At 46.3% G+C, this 16,788-nt stretch overlaps 1 protein-coding gene and 1 pseudogene across 1 annotated transcript in view; both read right to left on the reverse strand.

The window, feature by feature from the left end:
* The window catches only part of CPS1 (carbamoyl-phosphate synthase 1), a 161,802-nt gene extending 145,686 nt beyond the window's left edge, over positions 1-16,116 (reverse strand). The window contains exons 1-2 of the mRNA XM_028704780.2: positions 15,869-16,116; positions 989-1,098 (exon numbers count right to left, since the gene is read on the reverse strand). Coding sequence (XP_028560613.2) covers positions 989-1,098; positions 15,869-15,994 — 236 coding nt within the window. The 5' untranslated portion in view covers positions 15,995-16,116. The remainder of the gene's footprint in view (positions 1-988; positions 1,099-15,868) is intronic.
* Positions 39-478, reverse strand: LOC114583477 (anaphase-promoting complex subunit CDC26 pseudogene; annotated as a pseudogene).
* Positions 16,117-16,788: the final 672 nt, after the last annotated feature.

Raw genomic sequence — 16,788 nt, forward strand, 5'->3', positions numbered from 1 at the left:
CAGCCTATGTCAGTGGTCGGGGAGGATGAGAGCTATGATTCAGAAAATGGTGCAGCTCAGTCTCTTCTGCTATTTCTAAACAGAGTTTGTTGGGCTCATGAAACAAATTCCTGCTTTCTTCCAAAGCTCCCAGGTACCAGGCACTGCCACTGTCCACTCTTTGGGCTCTAGAACTCAAAGTTCCCAAACTGAGATAAACAATTGTTTGGTTTGGGCTGGGGTTTGTAGCCAATCCGGTCATGTATCATCTGCTCCCGGCTCTTATGATCAGTGCTGAGTCCCAACGCACCCTCACTATCACTGGCTCCCACCACATCCACCTCCTATGACTCTCGAGTTCCTTGTGGGCGCCGTCAAACTCCTTGATGTCATCCAGCTTCAGTTCAAGCTGCGTCGGTTTCCGCCACAGCATCTTGCAAGCATACCTTTCGCCTGCGGCTCTCACGCACGTGCACCGGGTCCTGAGTTGAGGGAGCAAGGGCGCCCAGGAGTGGGTCCTCCGCCCTCCGCCACCGAAAGCCCCACAGAGCAGTGTCTGGCGCCAGACACTGCTCTGTGGGGCTTTCGGCATGGCGCCTCCTCCTTTGAGGAGACCCAAGGAGACTCCCAAGTTGGTGGAGGGTGGCGGACCTGCTGCTGGGTGCCCCTGCTGGGCGGGCACTGTGGCGCATGGCGCCACTCAGCCAAATGGGAAAGATGCCTCTGCTGTCTTTTCTTGCTGCTGTATGGAAAAGTACATGAATCTGACCTTTGAAGTGTTTGTAAGTAAACCATTTTTAACTTACCAAACGTGGTTTCTTTCTCTGCTAAGAGAAGAGGGGAACTTGGAAGCAACTTAGAAGGGCATATTTTAAAGATCTACCTTTAAAATATGGGCGACCAACAGCTTGTTCCATTGAATAATGGTGGGTTTTTATTTTATTATCATGGCAATATGGAAGTAGATTCCTAGATATAATAAATAGGTTTTTAAAAATCTCCCCCTTACCCAGCCAGGCCGGTATTGAATACAACTTCCCCAGCTGTAGAGGATGGATGACCAAAAGAGTAGCCCGTCATCTTGGTTCCATCTTCCAGCACTAAGTTGGCTGTCTGTGCCTAGAAAAAAAAATCAATGAAACTCATCATTTATATTTCCTTCTACATGATGCCACCCTAGACCAACAATTTCTAGCCCCGAAATGCCTTCCTACTACCTTAAACACGCCCATCATCTGTACATTGATCAGTATGAAAGGCTGTTCCTGTACTTACCCTGGTAATAGGGATAAAGTGATAGGTAAGATTCTCCTACAGTATCATAGAATCATAGAATCATAGAGTTGGAAGAGACCACAAGGGCCATCGAGTCCAACCCCCTGCCAAGCAGGAAACACCATCAGAGCACTCCTGACATATGGTTGTCAAGCCTCTGCTTAAAGACCTCCAAAGACGGAGACTCCACCACACTCCTTGGCAGCAAATTCCACTCTCGAACAGCTCTTACTGTCAGGAAGTTCTTCCTAATGTTTAGGCGGAATCTTCTTTCTTGTAGTTTGGATCCATTGCTCCGTGTCCGCTTCTCTGGAGCAGCAGAAAATAACCTTTCTCCCTCCTCTATGTGACATCCTTTTATATATTTGAACATGGCTATCATATCACCCCTTAACCTCCTCTTCTCCAGGCTAAACATGCCCAGCTCCCTTAGCCGTTCCTCATAAGGCATCGTTTCCAGGCCTTTGACCATTTTGGTTGCCCTCCTCTGGACACGTTCCAGTTTGTCAGTGTCCTTCTTGAACTGTGGTGCCCAGAACTGGACACAGTACTCCAGGTGAGGTCTGACCAGAGCAGAATACAGTGGCACTATTACTTCCCTTGATCTAGATGCTATACTCCTATTGATGCAGCCCAGAATTGCATTGGCTTTTTTAGCTGCCGCGTCACACTGTTGGCTCATGTCAAGTTTGTGGTCAACCAAGACTCCTAGATCCTTTTCACATGTACTGCTCTCAAGCCAGGTGTCCCCCATCTTGTATTTGTGCCTTTCATTTTTTTTGCCCAAGTGCAATACTTTACATTTCTCCCTGTTAAAATTCATCTTGTTTGTTTTGGCCCAGTTCTCTAATCTGTCAAGGTCATTTTGAAGTGTGATCCTGTCCTCTGGGGTGTTAGCCACCCCTCCCAGTTTGGTGTCATCTGCAAATTTGATCAGGATGCCCTTGAGTCCATCATCCAAGTCGTTGATAAAGATGTTGAATAAGACCGGGCCCAAGACAGAACCCTGTGGCACCCCACTAGTCACTCTTCTCCAGGATGAAGAGGAACCATTGATGAGCACCCTTTGGGTTCGGTCAGTCAGCCAGTTACAAATCCACTGAGTGGTAGCATAGTCAAGTCCGCATTTTACCAGCTTCTTTACAATAATATCATGGGGCACCTTGTCAAATGCCTTGCTGAAATCAAGGTAGGCTACATCCACTGCGTTCCCTTCATCTACCAGGGTTGTAATTCTGTCAAAAAACGAGATCAGATTAGTCTGACATGACTTATTTTTCAGAAATCCATGCTGACTATTGGTGATCACAGCATTCCTTTCTAGGTGCTCACAGACTGTTTGCTTAATGATCTGCTCCAGAATCTTCCCTGGTATTGATGTCAGACTGACTGGGCGGTAATTATTTGGGTCCTCTCTTTTCCCCTTTTTGAAAATAGGTACAACATTTGCCCTCCTCCAGTCTGCCGGGACTTCACCTGTTCTCCAGGAATTCTCAAAGATGACTGCCAGTGGTTCTGAGATCACATCTGCCAGTTCTTTTAATACTCTTGGACAGTGTTTCCCAACCTTTTTTGGGCAAAGGCACACTTGTTTCATGAAAAAAATCTCGAGGCACACCACCATTAGAAAATGTTTAAAAAATTAACTCTGTGCCTATATTGACCACCGTATTTTTCACCCTATAGGACGCACCGGCCCATAGGACGCACCTAGATTTTGGGGGGGAAATAAAGGAAAAAAATTTATTCCCCCCCCCCCCAGACGCGGGGCTGGGGCGGGAGAAGCCCGAGCTTCCCCCGACCCCAGCCCCCAGAATGGGAGCCAGAGTGGCTCCCGGAGCTTGCGGGACTGGGGGTGGGGGAAGCCCGAGCTTCCCCCGCCCCCAGCCCCCAGAAAGGGTCCGAGAGCGATGGCGAAGGTGAGCGCACCTTTGCCATTGCTCCCGGAGCTTGCAGGAGCTGGGGGTGGTGGAAGCCCGAGCTTCCCCCGCCCCCAGCCGCCAGAGCAGGTCAGAGAGCGATGGCGAAGGTGTGCGCACCTTCGGCATCGCTCTGGGACCTTGCGCGGGCTGGGGGCGGGGGAAGCCGGAGCTTCTCCCGTCCCCAGCCCCCAGAGCAGGTCGGAGAGCGATGGCGAAGGTGCGCGCACCTTCCGCATCGCTCTGGGACCTTGCGCGGGCTGGGGGCGGGGGAAGCCGGAGCTTCTCCCGTCCCCAGCCCCCAGAGCGGGTCGGAGAGCGATGGTGAAGGTGCGCGCACCTTCGCCATCGCTCTGGGACCTTGCGCGGGCTGGGGGCGGGGGAAGCCGGAGTTTCTCCCGTCCCCAGCCCCCCGAACGGGTCGGAGAGCGATGGCGAAGGTGCTCGCAGCTTTGGCATCGCTCTGGGAGCTTGCGCGGCTGGGGGGATAGCTTCCTTAAGCCTGGAGAGCAAGAGGGGTCGGTGCGCACCGACCCCTCTCGCTCTCCAGGCTTCAGCGAAAGCCTGCATTCGCGGCGATGGGATGTGGGAGGGAGCTCGCTCGCCGCCCCGCGTGTGCTCGCCGCCGCCGCCCCGCCTCTCGCCGCCCGACTCGCCCGCCTCCCTCCCACGGCACACTAGGCAACGTCTCATGGCACACTAGTGTGCCGCGGAACACCGGTTGGGAAACACTGCTCTTGGATGCAGTTCATCTGGCCCTGGAGACTTGAATACATCTAAACTAGCCAAGTATTCTTGTACTATCTCCTTAGTTATTCTGGGCTATGTTTCCTCTGCTGAATCATTTGCTCCAAATTCTTCAGGTCGGGCATTGTTTTCTTTATCGGAGAAGACTGAGGCAAAGAAGGCATTGAGGAGTTCAGCCCTTTCTGTGTCCCCTGTTTGCATTTCACCATCTTCTCCTCTGAGTGACCCCACTGTTTCTTTGTTGTTCCTTTTGCTACGAACATACCCATAAAAGCCTTTTTTGTTGCTTTTAACCTCTCTAGCAAGCCTGAGTTCATTCTGTGCTTTAGCTTTTCTGACTTTGTGTCTACACGTGCTGGCTATTTGTTTGAATTCCTCTTTGGTGGTTTCCCCCCTTTTCCATTTTTTTGTACACATCCTTTTTTAGTCTTAACTCAGTTAAAAGTTCTTTAGATAGCCACCCTGGCTTCTTTAGGCACCTTCCATGTTTCCGTCTCATTGGTATTGCCTGAAGTTGTGCTTTTACTATCTCCCTCTTAACAAACTCCCAGCCATCATGAACTCCCTTTCCTTTTAGTATTACTGTCCATGGGATCTCACCCAGCACTTCCCTAAGTTTTATGAAGTCGGCTTTCTTAAAGTCAAGAAATTGAGTCCTAGTATGCTTGGCTGCTCCTTTCCGCTGTATAGTAAACTTCAGAAGAGCATGATCACTCGCGCCTAATGATCCTTCCACTTCTACCCCACTATCCAGGTCATCAACATTGGTTAGGACCAGATCTAAAATGGCTGTTCCTCTTGTTGCTTCTCCCACTTTCTGGACAATGAAGTTGTCTGCAAGTCCAGTGAGGAATCTGTTTGACCTTATGCTCTTGGCTGAGTTTGACATCCAACAAATATCCGGGTAATTGAAGTCCCCCATTACTACCATCTCCCTTCCTTTTGCATGCTTGGCCATCTGTTCCAGGAAGGCATCATCTATGTCCTCCGTTTGGCTTGGGGATCTATAGTAAACTCCCACAATGAGGTCTCTGTTATTCCTCTCTCCCTTAATTTTGACCCAAATGCTCTCACTTTGGCTTTGAGGTTCTAAATCTTGGATCTCTTCACAGGTATACACATCCCTGACATATAACGCCACTCCTCCTCCTTTCTTGTCTGGTCTGTTTCTCTGAAATAGATTGTATCCCTCCATTATTACATTCCAATCGTGGGACTTATCCCACCAGGTTTCAGTGATGCCTATTATGTCATATTATTTTCATATTTATGTCATATACTTAGTAGACCAAAGGTTATTCAGCTAACAGCAGGGCCGGCACAAAACATTTTGGCACCTGATGTGGTCACCAAATAGGGCCCCCTCCCCACCAGCAAAGAAGGAGTGGGTGAAGAACAAGCAGGGAAGGAAGATGTACATCAGGATCTGCTGCACCAGTGAATCCTGCCACCTGAGGCAATTGCCTCACTAGTGGGCCAGCCCTGGTTAATAATATGTAACCTTCCTGTAGCCAATTATGTGGCCTATTTCACTAGCCAGTGGTCCAGATCATGTACTCCTTTCTCACTCATAACCCCACATCCGTGAATGCCAGTTTTCCTGTCTTGAACAGTCCTTAACACCAGTTCCAATTCAACAAATACGCAGGGCCCTTCTAGGTCAATTTATATGTGGAGAGGTTGGAAGCAGACAGTGGGCAGGGAATAGAGTGGTGATTTTTCTTCTGACTTGTGTAGCATAATTGTAACCTATATGGTTCCTACGGTGCCGGAGATTGTCTATGCAATCCTACACTTCTTTTTTTAAGTATCCACTGAATATGCTCAGTCTTCACTGGACTGTTAGGAAGGGAGGTTCAGAGTTGTACCTAGGCTCCCTTGTGCCCTTGGCAAGGAGCTGTATCAGCCCCTCCCCCTTTCATTGCGCCTTTGAAGCCTGGCCGCCCCCCCCCCCCCGCGAGCAGCGGAGGAACGGCCTGGGAGTGCATGGACAGGCTTCTAGCAACTCTGAGCCAGAGTGGAGGCATGTTTTTGCAGGGGCGGAGGGCCTGAACCCCTGGCCGGGGCCAACCACACCAAGCCCTAGGTATGTCCCTGGGGAGGTTCTCCCTTAATTCTCCTCCACCCTTCTTTACTTCTAAAAAGCTTGGGGTCCCCTAAACACACCAATAGACACCTATTTCTCAGTGGCCCCATTTTGGCAACCATCTTGTCAGCTCCCCTCCACAGTTGAATTCTCTGTTATTATAACCAGTAAAGGACAGTGGAGGCTGTCCATTAGAACGAATAGGACACTGCCCCCACCAAGCTCAGTCTGCCCTTAACCAGCCCCACCTGCCTGCCATCTTGGGTGACGCTGCCTCCTACTGGCTCTGGCTGCATCGTCTGCTAAGCTCCCTGCCCCACCAGTCCCAATTGACACCAGCCACCACTTATTAATACCAGCATACGATACAACCAGCAAAGGAACTGTATGGATAAATACAGTCAGAAAGGTAAGTTTCCATGCTACCCACTTTCTGGCTTACTGTCAACCTACGGATCAAAAAGAGCCGTGTTGAGAGAAAGTCCTCTAATTTATTCTGCTTTGTGGCAACTTTTAATTGATGATGAAGTTGTTCTGTTATCAAAAGATCCCAAAGAACTAGGGTTCCACTGTAAGGGGATTTCAGTTCATCTCTCCTACCGATTGTTGCCTTCTGTAAGTTATTTAGCACATTTATATCCTAATTTTTATTCCATGACAGCAGCATACATGGAGCTCCCAGATGGTGTCGTGTGGAGGCACTGACCAGACCCAGACCATCTTAGCTTCAGAAAGGTGACTGCCTCATCTGCCTTCAATGCCCTGGGTTGTTGAGTAGACAGAGCACAATAAACATTACAGATTAACAGGGTACAAGGGATTGAAGTCCCATTGAATTCAGCGGGACTTATTTCTGAGTAAACATGGCTGCTACGCTCAAGATGTTATAAAGCTGCTTAGTAGTATTTGCAAGCACAAAGTTGAATTATTTACTATTATACTGCCCCAAGGGTCCTGCATAGCACAGGTAAACAGTACCCTGTATATTTCCAGACCGATAAATATTTTCCTGTGTTTGATTTATCGTCATCATTATATAAGAACCGATTTGTTTATGCAGCACTCCTGAAGCAATTATTTTTACTTAACTTGCAAGTGTGGACATTATCACACATCCCTCAGCTGATACGCTGCTCCTTTCTAAAGCAAGAAAGGAAAAGAAAGGCGGGGGAGTTTTACAAACCATTAGAAAAGGCCATTTGGGCCAATCAGTTCCCTGTGTGAAAGATTTCAGTTTGAAATGGAATTAAAAATCCCTTGATCCATCTCCTAAATACAAATATCCCTTAGAGCCCCCAACTTAAGCAAGTCTATTTTTGCTTTTGGGGTCTTGCTTGCTGAATTGCACACCCTGCTCCAACAGCAATTCTTTACCCCAGAAACTGTAAATAGGCTCTTGTGTGTGGACCTAATAAACATACTGCTTTTATTCATGTACATATACTGGTTGTTGTGTGTTTTTTTTTTGGGGGGGGGGTTATACAAGAGCACCCACAACTAATAGGATGTCAGTTGTGCTAGTGCAGTTCAATGACATGTAATACACACCTCTGGATTATAAATATTAAACATATTTACAACCTGCCTTTTGCTTTACTGAAATCATATAAAGCATCACAGATAAACAAGATGAGTTTTTAAAACACCTGATCAAAACCAAGTTGTAGTAGCAGCAGCAGCAGATTTCTCCAGTAATTGGGCTGTGCAGAGACTGTACGATGATATTCACTAGCAACATATACCGTAAGTCTGTGTACCTTCCTGGAGGTCCCATGTACCTAGTCGCATTGTCCTCCCCAACATCTGTGTCCCTGAGATGACCACTATAGTAGTTTGATATCTTCCTTGTTCTTAAGATCATAGAAACCATTTGGATGTGGAGAAAGAGCAGACCATTTATGGTATAGCCTAGAAAACCCAGAGCAACATTCATGGAGATGAGTTTTCACCCGATTATAATTCTGCAGGGGATGAGGAGACCCCACACACTGTCTTGCAACTAGACTTGTTTGTCTATTCTTGGGTTCCCAAATACAGGCCACTTTCACATACTTCACGTCAGACATTGTGGCCCTCAGAACAAATAAGAGCACATAGAGGCACCAACCCAAAATCCCATTATGAAAGGAGAACCCCTACCAAAAAAAAAATGCTTTTAGATTTTATTTTAAAACTAGTAGGTGATACCCAGACTTTAAAAACTCATCACTTTGGTGAGGTTTCAATTTCCACTTGAAATCCATGTATTTTCAATGCCTCTTCCAGCAATCATCATGCCAGAGGAAAACCGCCTCTATGGGGTGCTCCAGGAGGCGTTTCCACTCGTCTTCTCCCTCTCACCAGTGGTGGGGAAAGCAAGATGCCACCTCTTGTGCTTCTACTGCCTGAGGTGAGTGCTTCACCCTGCCTCATCAGTGGGCCGGCTCTGTTTGCAAAGGTAGCCTTGCGCCCTATCTACAAACAGAGACAGGGAATTCCTGTGGCCTGGATGGGGGCTTCTCTATTTCATCACTTGTCCCTTGCATTGAACACCCTGCTTACAGACATATCCTTTCCCCAAATACAAGAAAGTGTGTACCTTTCCTTTTTTGATCATTCAAAATTCAACCTCTGAAGTAAACATATTCGATTCCAAACACATAATTTGATATTGTTATTTTAATGAAGCACTCCAGCTCCCCTGCATGCTAATCTATTTTCCACAACATACATTCAAGGGAATAAAAAGTTTTGCAGTGGCTGCATGTTGACATGACTATCCAATGAGAGTGCTTTTGCTCAGCTCTTGTTTCTTTCAGTGGGGCTTCTTGCAGGATACCCTCTGTGCAGGCATGTAGCCCTCCTACATATTCTTTCAAAATAATTCTTCCACTTGGGGTCACTGAAAACTACGAGGATTACTGAGAATGCTGTTTCCATCTGCATTGCCTCTCTGCTTTTAATGAAACAATCTTCTGCCTGCCTCCTTCAAATTTATTGAAAGAGCCCCTTTATCGTTGACAGAAATAGTCTTTAAAGCCAGCATTCAATATTTTTCTCTTCCTTTAATTACATTTTTTAGTTTGCTCCTCGGGGGTTTATGGATCTCCAAATCCTTTTCCTTTGCCCAGTTGGCTGTTTTGTTACAAGCTCCCTATTTATTGCTTTGCTCATACAGCTCTTTACAGCCCTCACCCCTTAAATTCAGGGTCCTTGGATGTGTGTTCAATGATACCAACTTTAACAGGCTTCTGCATGTTCCTAAAATGCAGTGAAATTTTACAGCAACTGTCACTTTCCTAAAGAACCCCTGTTGAAATGAATATTGTGCTTTATTAAATGTACCTCCTTCCCAAGGTGTTTGGTAATGCTGGAGAATGTAGAAGGGCCCAGTTTTGTTATAGCACCCCTCAAGATAGAGAACTGAATATCTGGGGCTTAAGGTGGGATTAAAGTGCAGTTATCCAGAGTCATCATATTAACAACATACAAAATCAGAAGGGCTGGATCATCTTTAGCAAGGGTAGCCAACAAGGTTCCTTTCAGATATTGGTTGGGCTACAGCTCCCATCATCCTTGACCACTGGCCATGCTGGCTGGGGCTGATAACAGTTGTGATCCAAAACATCTGAAGGGCACCATATTTGCTACTCTTCAGGGCTAACTCGCTAGCTACTTGCATAGCTGCCAGTGGTTGAATTTGCTGACAAAATGGCTGATGGTTGACGTGAGCTCCTTCCCTTTCTCACAACACAGGTCACAGGCACAATTCTTACTAGGTCTATGACAAAAGCTAACGGGGAAGGTGTCATAGCAGGCTACAATCAATTGATCACACTGAGTTCAGAATAGTGTCTCCTGTGGAAACCTAGCTTTTGATTCAGATCATGAAATGATAAATTCCTGACACAAATACATAGAAGTATCCATAGCCTAACAAAAATGTCAGCTCCCTCCTCCCCAAAAGAGCTGCTACCTTGGCTTAGTGCTCATAAATAGACTTTATTTGCGACATTTGATAAACACAACCCATCCCATTTCAACACATGTCAGGGGCACTTATGTTTGGAAAGGCACAAGCCATAGAACCAAAAACATCTCTTTGTTACCACAGTACGACAGATGAGTCAACTAATGACCTCCCAAAAAAAGATTGGATTGCTAACAACTTATTGTGTGTTTTTCAGAGAAGAAAAATGTCAGCTAAATGACATTGCAACATGTTGAAACATGTTGGTCACATCAAATATTTTAATGCTGCTCTTTATTTGTCTCGCTCTTGTAATTTTAGATTCTTTGTTGTTTTTCCTGCAGCAGCAGTCTACCCTGCTATCCCTCTGGAAATCATTTCATTCTTTTATGTCTTGTGAGCTGCTCAGATAACATGTTATTGGGTAGCCCATATAAATACAGTAAATAATTATTTTACAAATAACAACATTCTGAGGTTTGCAGGGGACATTCTTTTTGGTACTGACCCTCTCTTCTTTCTGCCAATAAAAATGTAGCTGACTTCCAGCCTCTAGTGGTCATAGGAATACAATATCAGAGCATTGCGTGGATAGGTGGAGTCCCCAGACCCCAGGCGGCCCCCCGTCATGTGGAATAACGACTCAAGACAACGTGCTATGGGATTAAATTGGCCACAACTTTATTATATTTCAGATGTGGGTAGACCTTGGCTCAGGCATTGGGCGTTATCCCTCCCCAGTCCCCAGCCGGGGACCTAGGGAACATCAGGGAAATCATCAGGGCCGGCTCTGGAGAACATATGTTCAAGCAGAGATAGCCGCCCCCATTACGCCGCCGTCACAGGGGACAGCAATGACGACCTCTCGGCGTACGGTCAAAGCCTCCCCTCAGAAACCCCTTTAACGGGGAACCCTGGTATCGCCGCTGCAAAGAGGAAGATAGACTAAAGTATTCCGCCCAAGGCCTGATACTGCCAAAGTTGTGACGTTTTGCTACGGGAAAGGCAAAACCTGCCAATGCCTCCACTTGTAAACTTAAGTTCAGTTACTATTTGCCCACCTCGCTTGAAAATTAGGCTGGGAAGTATGAAATGTTCTCCAGCAAGGGGATTTTGCTGGAACTAAAACACCACATGGGTTCTAGGAGGCAGGAGGGGCTGAGTTGCCAAGATAGGCCAAGTGAAAAGAGTCAGGGAAGCCAAGACCCAAATCAGCCCATTATAGGAAGACAAGTAGGCCCTCCTGATCTGCATCTATACATCCCATGACTCCCTGGAAACAGTGGTTGGGGACAGAGGGGTGAAAAGCATGGTGTGGTGCCATCGTGGGACCATTTCCCATCTCCACCGAAAGTAAAAGAAAGTTGGGAAAGAGAAACACGCTGAGGTAGCTTGTGTACATACTCCTTTTTACTCCGCATTCAGTGCACTCCTACTGATGGTTTGGGGAGCAGTGTACACACAACATTAGCCACAAACCATCTCTGTCCTGTAGATTCTTAGGAGAAGCTGTGTTTTCTCCCAAGCCAGCTTCAATCCAAAAGAACAACCTAGCTGCATTTTAAGTAAGTTTCTCCACTTACCATGTAGTTTGGCCTCAATGGGCAGGAAGTCCAGAGGTTGGAGGGGGGAGGGGCAAAAGAGACTTTAAATCAGCAATGGCCTTTGTAGAAAATCAATAACAATCTTTTATTTTTAAAAATCAGCAACAGCCTGAGATACAGGAACCTAAGGGAAGACAAGGTAGAAAACACATAGGCCTGGAGAAGTAATCTGGGCAAACACCACAGATTTAAATGTACTGTGTCATTTTCATGGGGGCTGGTGGTCAAGAGGATATCACAAGAAATTCTTAGCACGTGCTACGACCCTGGAGTTCCTGCAATGATGAAGACACAATCTCTGAGGCTGCAGCGTCACAAGCTGAGAGACGAGACCAGGTTCAGGGCTCTGAACTTGCTACTAGAGATCAGAAGACCAGTGAGCCTGGGGCTGGCTGACATTGCCTACAGAACAGCCTCCTGTAGCACCAGGACCCTCAAAGGTACCCTCCTCTGAGGAACCAAATGTCTCCCACCACACCTCAGTGGTCCAGCACTGCAGGGATTGCACGGGGCATGAGGCTACAGTCTCCATCTTCAGGCAAGAGGGTTGGCCCTTTAAGTTCTCCACAAGGGAGTTGAGTCTGGGAGAGGGAGTTTATGGGCAGAGGATGAAAAGGACACAGTTGGCTTTTGATCTTTGTCAAAAGCTCCAGGCTGGAGTTGGCTGTCCCCCTGCTGCTCTCAGCTGGTTACAGGGTGGTGCTGATAATGCCAAGGTTGCAGGTTTGATCCCGCATGTGACAGCAGTGTATTCCTGCATTGCAGGGGGTTGGACTAGATGATCCTCGGGGTCCCTTCCAACTCTACAGTTCTATGATTCTATGAAAGCGCACATTAGTAGCCCTTACTATTCATGAGGCATGCTTGCAATGACACCTCTCCTTCAGCTCGTATATTTCTTGACATGTTAGCTGGAGAGACACTAAAGCTGATCTGTGAAGTAGATCCAGATGCAAGCTGTGTAGAAGACATGACTACACTTGCAAACGACCTGTCACAACACATTTAGGAACTTGTTACAGTGCTCAGCACTTTTTCTTTCAGCCAGGAAATCATAGCTCAGCTTGATCAGCCTTTGTAATCCTATTCCCACACAGCTCACAGCCCCCTTGGTGTCACCATCCATCCTTTCTGTCTCTTCTGATATTCCAAAAGGTTAGAAAGGAGCAAGGCAGTCTAAATAATGCAAGAGACCATCGTGTATTATGAATATGGACCCAGTGAGGCAAACGCAATTGCAGCAGGCAGTGTTAGAAACTGAGAGTAACTTCTGGCTATACTTTTTGTGGAAGAAAACTGATCATGCAAGCAGCTGACATGTGAGCAGTGCAATGTTAGAACAGCTAGTACACAAGATTGCCCCCTTCTCTGCTGTGAGCTGGAAAAAAATCACAGTTTGCAGTGTTTCTTCATGGAAGTGGAGCCACAATCTTGTGTAAGTTTGCAGCTCCTGTGTTGCACTACTCATATGTAGGTGAAGGATATCCTTCCATCCTATTTCCACAAGTGTGTGTAAAGGTAAAGGTAAAGGGACCCCTGACAGTTAAGTCGAGTCGCGAACGACTCTGGGGTTGCGGCGCTCATCTCGCTCTATAGGCCGAGGGAGCCGGCATTTGTCCACAGACAGTTTTTCCGTGTCATGTGGCCAGCATGACTGAGCCGCTTCTGGCACAGTGGAACACCGACACCAGAGCAGAGCACGGAAACACCATTTACCTTCCCGCCAGAGCGGAACCTATTAATCTACTTGCACTTTTTTTGGTGTGCTTTCAAACTGCTAGGTTGGCAGGAGCTGGGACCGAGCAACAGGCATGTAGAGAGGGAGGGCAAAGAGGTGCCCTGCTTCTGGTCTATTTCCCTTCAGCAATATTTTTTAAATGTGCAATACATGGTGTGCATAAATGCATTCCAGCAGGACTGGGTCTCTATTCTGTCTGGTCTATTCCCACATCTCCTGGTGGGGTGAGGCCCTGCCTGACTCCAGCTGTAAAGACGGTTCCTGTTGTTTAAAGTGCCTAGAGATCATTGAGGTGGGGTGTTTTTACGGAATTGTTGATGGTGTCAAGATTTAGTTTCAGGGATGCACTATTTTTGCTGTTACCTGCATTATTTTCTTACATATTTTTCACTGTTGGGACTTAATTTTGAATTATCAGTGGATTGTTTAATATTCTACATTTATTAATATTAAATGTTTTCATTAGCCTGTTGTTTATGTAACTATTTAAATTCTGTTATGCCTTCTAATTACTGATAGTGAATTGTTAAAAAGGTAAAGGTAAAGGTACCCCTGCCCATACGGGCTAGTCTTGACAGACTCTAGGGTTGTGCGTCCATCTCACTCTATAGGCCGGGGGCCAGCGCTGTCCGGAGACACTTCCGGGTCACGTGGCCAGCATGACAAGCTGCATCTGGCGAGCCAGCGCAGCACACGGAACGCCGTTTACCTTCCCGCTAGTAAGCGGTCCCTATTTATCTACTTGCACCCGGAGGTGCTTTCGAACTGCTAGGTTGGCAGGCGCTGGGACCGAACAACGGGAGCGCACCCCGCCGCGGGGATTCGAACTGCCGACCTGACGATAGGCAAGTCCTAGGCGCTGAGGCTTTAACCCACAGCGCCACCCGCGTCCCTAGTGAATTGTTAGTGAATTGTAAATAGGTTGTCTTATGTAAACTTTAGATGCTGTTGCCACTTTGACCATGGTTTACCATGGAAAAGCAGCACATATGTAATGATGATATAAGAGTGTTTAGCACAGGTGTATATGAGACCATATGTTCAAGTACATGTGTGTTTGTGTGTGTGTTGTTCATGGTCAGTGGAATAGGGGATGTTACAGATCCATTCATTGGCATCCTCCCTATCATTGCAAATTACCACATTCCAACTTGTCCCCACTGATTACCCACAGTTAATTAATGGTGTTGGTTGTTGCTTTATACTAAGAGGATAGGAAAAACAAGACACGCCAGTTCTAAGTTCATACAGCAGCAGATAGCAGGAACAGCCAACAGAGGCTAACCGTAAAATAACACAAAGACCCGAGGAATAAGCAGCCATGGAAAGTCTGCACACTTTCCATCAATCCCTAAAACCAAGCCACTTGCCCTTCCTCTTAATTCAGTCTGTACTAGATAAATAAATCTGGGAAGCACCCTTACATCAACACCTCCGCAACAATTCTTACGCCTGGCCCCTGATTTACATCTTCCTCCAACAATGGGGATTTTTAAAAGAAAATATGTGAAGATTCCCCAGGCTTTCATGACTGTATGATTGATGGTCTCTGCATATGATTTCATTGGCTAATTGCTTATATAGCCCACCCTATTCGTTTTAAACTATTTTTAATATTGCATCTTTTAATTGCTACCAGCACACTGGGACCATTAGTTTTGGGAAGTTCAAGCCCTTCACCAATTCAGATTGAGGATGGCTGAATCATATGCCGTCATATAAGGTACCGGTAAGTGCACAGAAAGGAAGCAGCATGCAAGGAGGATGGCTTGGCAACTGCCCAGTGGACTTTGGATGCTGGAACCATCTGTGCTGTCCCTTTAACTCTGCTTTGGCTGGGATAATCAAACAGGCTTAAAGTCCTCCTAAATGCTGTGCTTTGCTTATGCATTTAGGTAGCCAGCTGCTATACTGGTTGTGATGATTCAAAAAATGGTTTTGAGGTATCTTTGTTTGTAAGTATATTACAAAGTATATTATCTTTTTAGCACATTCTAAATCACCCTGTGGTCTCTAGTTATTTTTTAATAAATGAAATAAATAATAAATAGTGCAATCAGAGAAACACAGAGCCTATAGAAGCAGGCATTCTTCCACTGCGCCAATTGATAGCACAGTGTGTAAATGCATCACAAAAGTTACTGCTGAAGACCCGTGTGTGAAAAGGAAGTGCTACCCCGATGTCCAGTATTCCTGTATTGTTCTTAAGAAGTGGCTTCAGATTAAACAAGCGGGTATTTTTGTGCTTCTGTAGCAGCAGCCTGCTAGTTCACCCAAACACTTCCCGGGGTTATTTGGAGACCTCTGCATATTTAACAAGGTTTGTGAACCTTCACAGTCCTGCATAATTTCTCCTATAAATCAGGGTACACGCAAGAAATATCTGCTATGTCAACAATCCTGCAGTCAACAGGCTCTAATAAATTGGAACTTGAAACCCTAGTTTTGCTCAAAGATTTGTTTGGACATACACAAGGTTATCTGGTCAGCTATTTCTTAGCATGTTAGTTACAGACTCAGGTAAAGAGAGAGAGAGAATTAATCAATTAGATGATGTGAAGTTGTAATTACCTTCATACTCAGTGATCGGATACCAATTCTTGAAAAATATCGGCTATGCTGAGCATTCCTATGGAAAACACCAAATCCCCCTCTCACCATTTTCACCATTTTGCAAGTTGTCAAAATTCTTGTCATCTTGGGGAAAGTGGCAAAATAAAAATTATCTTCTTAAGGTGGATAGAGACTACCCACCATGTATATGGAGGCAAAGTTTTATGGGCGGTTAGTCTATTGACTCAGCTGGCAGCTTTTGCTTTGCATTTTCATTCATTCTTCCATTAAAAGGTTTCAGCTTGACTCCACCCTCTCTGCTCCTCCTTAGAGGAGTGTCTGACACAATTCTTGGAGAGATAAAAGGGTGTCCTGAAGATGCGTCCTAGGCCAAGCAGAAGCAACACTCCTTCTGCTGGAAAGCACCAGGGAACTGCAAGGGACTATCTGTCCCGCTGCTTTGGATTAGGCTAGCTGTGTAAATTTGTGAAATCAGAAGACAAGGAAGTCCCACTTAATGTTAGTCATGCTGATTAGAGACAATTTACAACTGGCACTTACTACAGACTGTAGATTATGTTAGATAGAAAACGCGAAACATTTTGCTATACAGTGGTGCCCCGCAAAATGAATGCCTCGCAAGACAGAAAACCCGCTAGACGAAAGGGTTTTCCGTTTGCGATGCGCTTTGCAAGACGAATTTCCCTATGGGCTTGCTTCGCAAGACGAAAACGTCTTGCGAGTCTCGCCATTCCCCCCCCGCTCCCCCCCCTTTTTCAAAGGCGCTAAGCCACTAATAGCCTTTTAGCAGCTTAGCCGCTAATCCTTTAATAGCCGCTAAGCCGCTAAATCGCTAATAGCGCTAATCCTCTTAGCCGCTAATGGGTTTGCTTCGCAAGACGAAAAAACCGCTAGACGAAGAGAATCGCGGAACGGAT

The sequence above is a fragment of the Podarcis muralis genome, chromosome 1, assembly GCF_964188315.1.
Source record: "Podarcis muralis chromosome 1, rPodMur119.hap1.1, whole genome shotgun sequence".
NCBI classification, from domain to species: Eukaryota; Metazoa; Chordata; class Lepidosauria; order Squamata; family Lacertidae; genus Podarcis; species Podarcis muralis.